Source organism: Anarrhichthys ocellatus, unplaced genomic scaffold, assembly GCF_004355925.1.
Source record: "Anarrhichthys ocellatus isolate YVR2014 unplaced genomic scaffold, GSC_Weel_1.0 scaffold217, whole genome shotgun sequence".
Taxonomy (NCBI): domain Eukaryota; kingdom Metazoa; phylum Chordata; class Actinopteri; order Perciformes; family Anarhichadidae; genus Anarrhichthys; species Anarrhichthys ocellatus.
In genome coordinates this window covers 102422-107150 of record NW_022280247.1, presented here as the reverse complement: position 1 = coordinate 107150, position 4729 = coordinate 102422, and the positions used below count along the sequence as shown (strand labels likewise).

At 42.9% G+C, this 4729-nt stretch overlaps 1 protein-coding gene across 1 annotated transcript in view; it reads left to right on the top strand.

Annotated features, from left to right (window-relative positions):
- The first annotated feature begins 2279 nt into the window (after window positions 1-2279).
- The window catches only part of LOC116400915 (retinol dehydrogenase 12), a 4261-nt gene continuing 1811 nt past the window's right edge, over window positions 2280-4729 (top strand). The window contains exons 1-5 of the mRNA XM_031879021.1: window positions 2280-2430; window positions 2869-3003; window positions 3730-3921; window positions 4232-4393; window positions 4473-4592. Coding sequence (XP_031734881.1) covers window positions 2280-2430; window positions 2869-3003; window positions 3730-3921; window positions 4232-4393; window positions 4473-4592 — 760 coding nt within the window. The remainder of the gene's footprint in view (window positions 2431-2868; window positions 3004-3729; window positions 3922-4231; window positions 4394-4472; window positions 4593-4729) is intronic.

Below are 4729 nucleotides of genomic sequence, written 5' to 3'. Positions count from 1 at the left end.
TATATATATATATATATATATATATATATATATATATATATGTATATGCGTATAAATAAAATAAAATCCTGCTTTCAACTTCAACAACTTCAGTAAAAGTAGAGAAATATCAGCAACATGTCGGCCTTATAATATAATATATATAATATCAAAAGTAGAAATACTCGTTAATATTGACATATTAGTACTACATTAGAACATTAGCTGATATTATTACTTAATGTTGTTTATGTGAAAGTTTTACAAACAACTAATGAACCAAATTCTACACACATTTACAAAAAACTGAAAATGTAGTAGCTGTTTCTCTTCAATAAATAATAATAGTTCTTGTCCTCACGACATAAAGACACATGAATATACACCAGTGGTGGGCCGTCAGGGCCAGCTAAGCCTTCTCTGCTGGCCTAAACAGAATCACAAAGTTATAGCTATTTTATAATTTAATGATCTTTCACAAATACATCTCATGTATTATAATTATTTTTTCCCATTATCTTATTTTCTCATTGCACAGCTCCTGTCTTCCTCTGTTGCTCTGCTTCCATCACAGCTTGTTTTAAGGAGAGCTTTTATCCAATCAGATTCAGCCTCTGTGTCTCTAGGTAAGAGAGGCCCGAGGCCCGCTAGAGAGCCTTTGCAGTTTAAGTAAATGGGAACGATATTTTTGATTGTCATAGTCTTCAACCAATCAGATCTTTAGTTTGACATGTTGGGCGTATTCTTTGACGTGCCAGTGGCACCGAGGTAGCCTGCTAAGTACGTCTGCATTAACGTGTGCCGTGATTGGTCAGTGGGCCAGCGTGACTTTTGTCAAACAGAAAGCTAGCTAGCAGATCTTAGTGTTTAGTAAGAGTTCAGGTTGAAACATATGTAAGAGAAGTTATGACATTTTTTGCGTTTTGCTTGCTGTAGATTCATTCTTTTTTACCTAGCTGTGTTTTTAACACTCAATGGCTGAAGGAGGAGAAACGGATTTCTGGAGAAGGATCAACTGAGCTCTTGGTGTTTGGAGCTGTTTGGAGCTACGCTATGCTAACCAAGGCAGCTACACGACAGGACACGCACAAGCTACGTGCTTTTGAAAACTTTCGGAGAGACCTGAGTGGATTACAACTCAACGAACACGTTCGCAGGAGGACCTCTGGCTGGAACTGAACCGCACCGATGTTCTGTACAACCGCGTCATTAAACTCTTTGTAATCAAAGAAAGGAGGATGGACTTTGTCTTTAAGTGAACAGTAGCTGTAGTAAGTTAACTGCTTTAGCGTTTCTACTGTGTTCATTTGTCTATCGTGTCGTTCTTATGAATAATATGAATGGCTCGTGCTCTAGCACTGCAGTGTTGCTGGATTGATTTGTTGCTTTGTTGTCATATAAATATATGTGACTGGTTCTTGTGAGTTTGTCATTGTGTTAATTACATTGATTTGGACTATATGCATTGTCCGTTAATTACAAAGTATCCCGTCATGCGCGGGGTTATTGTCTGTTTGGGCTGTTGTTTCCCCGCTAAGCTAAACTCGCGTAGCCTCCCTGAAGACACGTGCGGTGCCGCAGCCTCAGCTGTTTTTTGTTATTGTTCCGGGTTCAGAGGTCACACAGTCCACCGGAAACATTATATTTCCCACAATTTAAGCTGCTGCATTTTCCAAATGCACTAGTATTATTCAAACGTATTGTTGGGTTCGTAAGCCTCGTACTGAACGGTTTAATACGAATACGTGTATTGTTAAACTCCTAGAAACAAATAACCGTAGCTGTGGCTCATCATGAGGTTATTAGGAGATGGCTCAAGTGTAGTAGGACAGCACTAAAGGCCCAGGTATAAAATGCATGGCCCACCACTGATATATATTATATAATATATATATTATATATTATTATATATATTATAATATATAATATATATATTATTATATATATTATATATTAATATATATATGATATATTATTATATAGTATAATATATATATATAAAATAATATACAGTCATATATATTATGATTATGATTTCTGATTGTATATTATAATATATATATGTATATTATAAATATATCAATATATAATGTTGCTCAGCTGTTCTTAGAGAGCTGACATGTGGTCGATCCAGTGATCCGTCCGGTTCTCTAACTGATCCCAGAGCAGCTCTGTGGCTGATAATCTGCTCTATTTTGAGTTAATCTGCCCCGCCCCCCCCGCCCCCTCCCCCTCTCCCCACCTCCCTGTCCTGGCTCGGCTCGGCTCAGCTTGTCCTCAGTTTGTTCTGACCAGCAGCGATGAGAGCCGATGCTCCGGGAGGATTCCTGGTGCTGCCGTGGCCGCACCAGGAAGGGGGGTCAGACCCAGACCTGGACCTGGAGCCGGTGGAGGAGGACCAGGGTGGTCTGCTGCTGAGGTCTGGAGCTCTAGTGGGACTCATTCTGATCTGTAAGTCTTCTGATCAACAATCAATAACTTTTTCTGTTGCTACTTCAACACATTCACATTCTTGTGAAATATCTATTTATTGATTCATTACTTAGTGAGTCGTGTTTCACACTTTTACATTAAAACTGTTAAATAAGTAATAAAATACATGTGTATATCTGTACGTGTACATTTGTATATCTGTACATGTGTACATGTGTATATCTGTACACATGTACACATGTACAGATATATACATGTGTACATGTGTATATCTGTACATGTGTATATCTGTACATGTGTACATGTGTATATCTGTACATGTGTACATGTGTATATCTGTACATGTGTACATGTGTATATCTGTACATGTGCACATCTGTACATGTGTACATGTGTATATCTGTACATGTGTACATCTGTACATGTGTACATGTATATATCTGTACATGTGTCCAGGTGTGACGGTGTTGAGGAGGTGGATTGCAGGTGGAGTGTGTCGCTCTCCAGCTCGTCTGGATGGAAAGACGGTTCTGATCACCGGAGCAAACACCGGCATCGGCAAAGAGACCAGCAGAGACATGGCACGCAGAGGTCAGTCTGTTTTACTGGCGTTGTGGGGACCTCTGTTCACACACCACATTGTGAGGACCCACTTTGTGGGGACCGTGTTCATGTCAGGATTAAGAGACTGCTTAGGATCTCTATGGTAATACTTTTCTGTTAATATTAAAAGGTATGAGTACACATTGCAAATAGTACACGCTGTATTCTGTCAGTATGTAGGATTGAAGTATATCTTGATATTTATTATTGATTTATTAGCTGATGCTTTTGTCTACAGATCATAATCACACACACACACACACACGCACACTCCGGCAAAATGATGACATCACCAGAGGTCAGAGGTCACTGTAATCCCAGAGGCTGAAACCACCTGAGCCGATTACAAGGATAATGCCTCCTTTGTGTGTTTGTGTTAAATCAAACACACCCAACACCACCCGGGCCTCTGTAACGAATCAAACACACCCAGTTTGATTTGTTGCAGGGGCCCGGGTGGTGATGGGTGTGTTTGATTCTTTGCAGGGGCCAGAGTGGTGATGGATGTGTTTGATTCTTTACAGGGGCCAGAGTGGTGATGGGTGTGTTTGATTGGTTACAGGGGCCAGAGTGGTGATGGGTGTGTTTGATTTGTTACAGGGGCCCTGGTGGTGATGGGTGTGTTTGATTCGTTACAGGGGCCCTGGTGGTGATGGGTGTGTTTGATTCGTTACAGGGGCTAGAGTGGTGATGTGTGTGTTTAATTCGTTGCAGGGGCCCGGGTGGTGATGGCGTGCAGGGACCTGACCCGGGCGGAGCAGGCAGCGGAGGAGATCCGTCATTCGACAGGAAACGGAAACGTTGTGATCAGACATCTGGATCTGAGCTCCGTTTACTCCGTCAGACAGTTTAGTAAAGACTTCATGGACACTGAGGACAGACTAGACGTCCTCATCAACAACGCAGGTGAGCTCACCTGCCTGTCTCTTCACCTGTCTGTCTCTCCACCTGTCTCTCTCTCCACCGTTCTGTCTGCTCACCTGTCTGTCTCCCTCTCTCCACCTGTCTGTCTGCTCACCCGTCTGTCTCTATCTGCCTGTGTCTCCACATGTCTGTTTCTACCTGTCTGTCTGCTCAACTGTCTCTCTCCACCTGTCTGCCTGCTCTGTTTGCTCATCTGTCTATCTCTACCTGTCTGTCTCTCTACCTGTCTGTCTGTTCACCCATCTCTCTCCACCTACCTGTCTCTCCACCTGTCTCTCCACCTGTCTGCAAGGAGTGATGATGTGTCCAAGATGGCTGACAGAAGACGGTTTTGAGACTCAGCTGGCTGTCAATCATCTGGGTCACTTCCTGCTGACCAATCTGCTGCTGCCGATGCTGAAGAGCTCTGTCCCCAGCCGCGTGGTCACCGTGTCGTCCATCGCCCACCGAGGGGGTACAACCTCTGACCTTTGGCCTCTGAGCTTTAATGTTTCTGATGTTTTTCAGATTACATTTTGATGGGTTTTTTTCAGGTCGCATCGACTTTGACGACTTGTTCTCCAGCAGAAAGACGTACAGCTCTATGGAGAGCTACAGACAGAGCAAGCTGGCCAACGTCCTGTTCTCCAGAGAACTCGGCCGACGACTCACAGGTCCCCACAAACACGAGACACACACACAGACGTCCCCACAAACACTAAACATTTGACAGACTAAGAGGTCCCCACAAACACTAAACATTGGACACACTAAGAGGTCCCCACAAACACTAAACATTCGACACACTAAG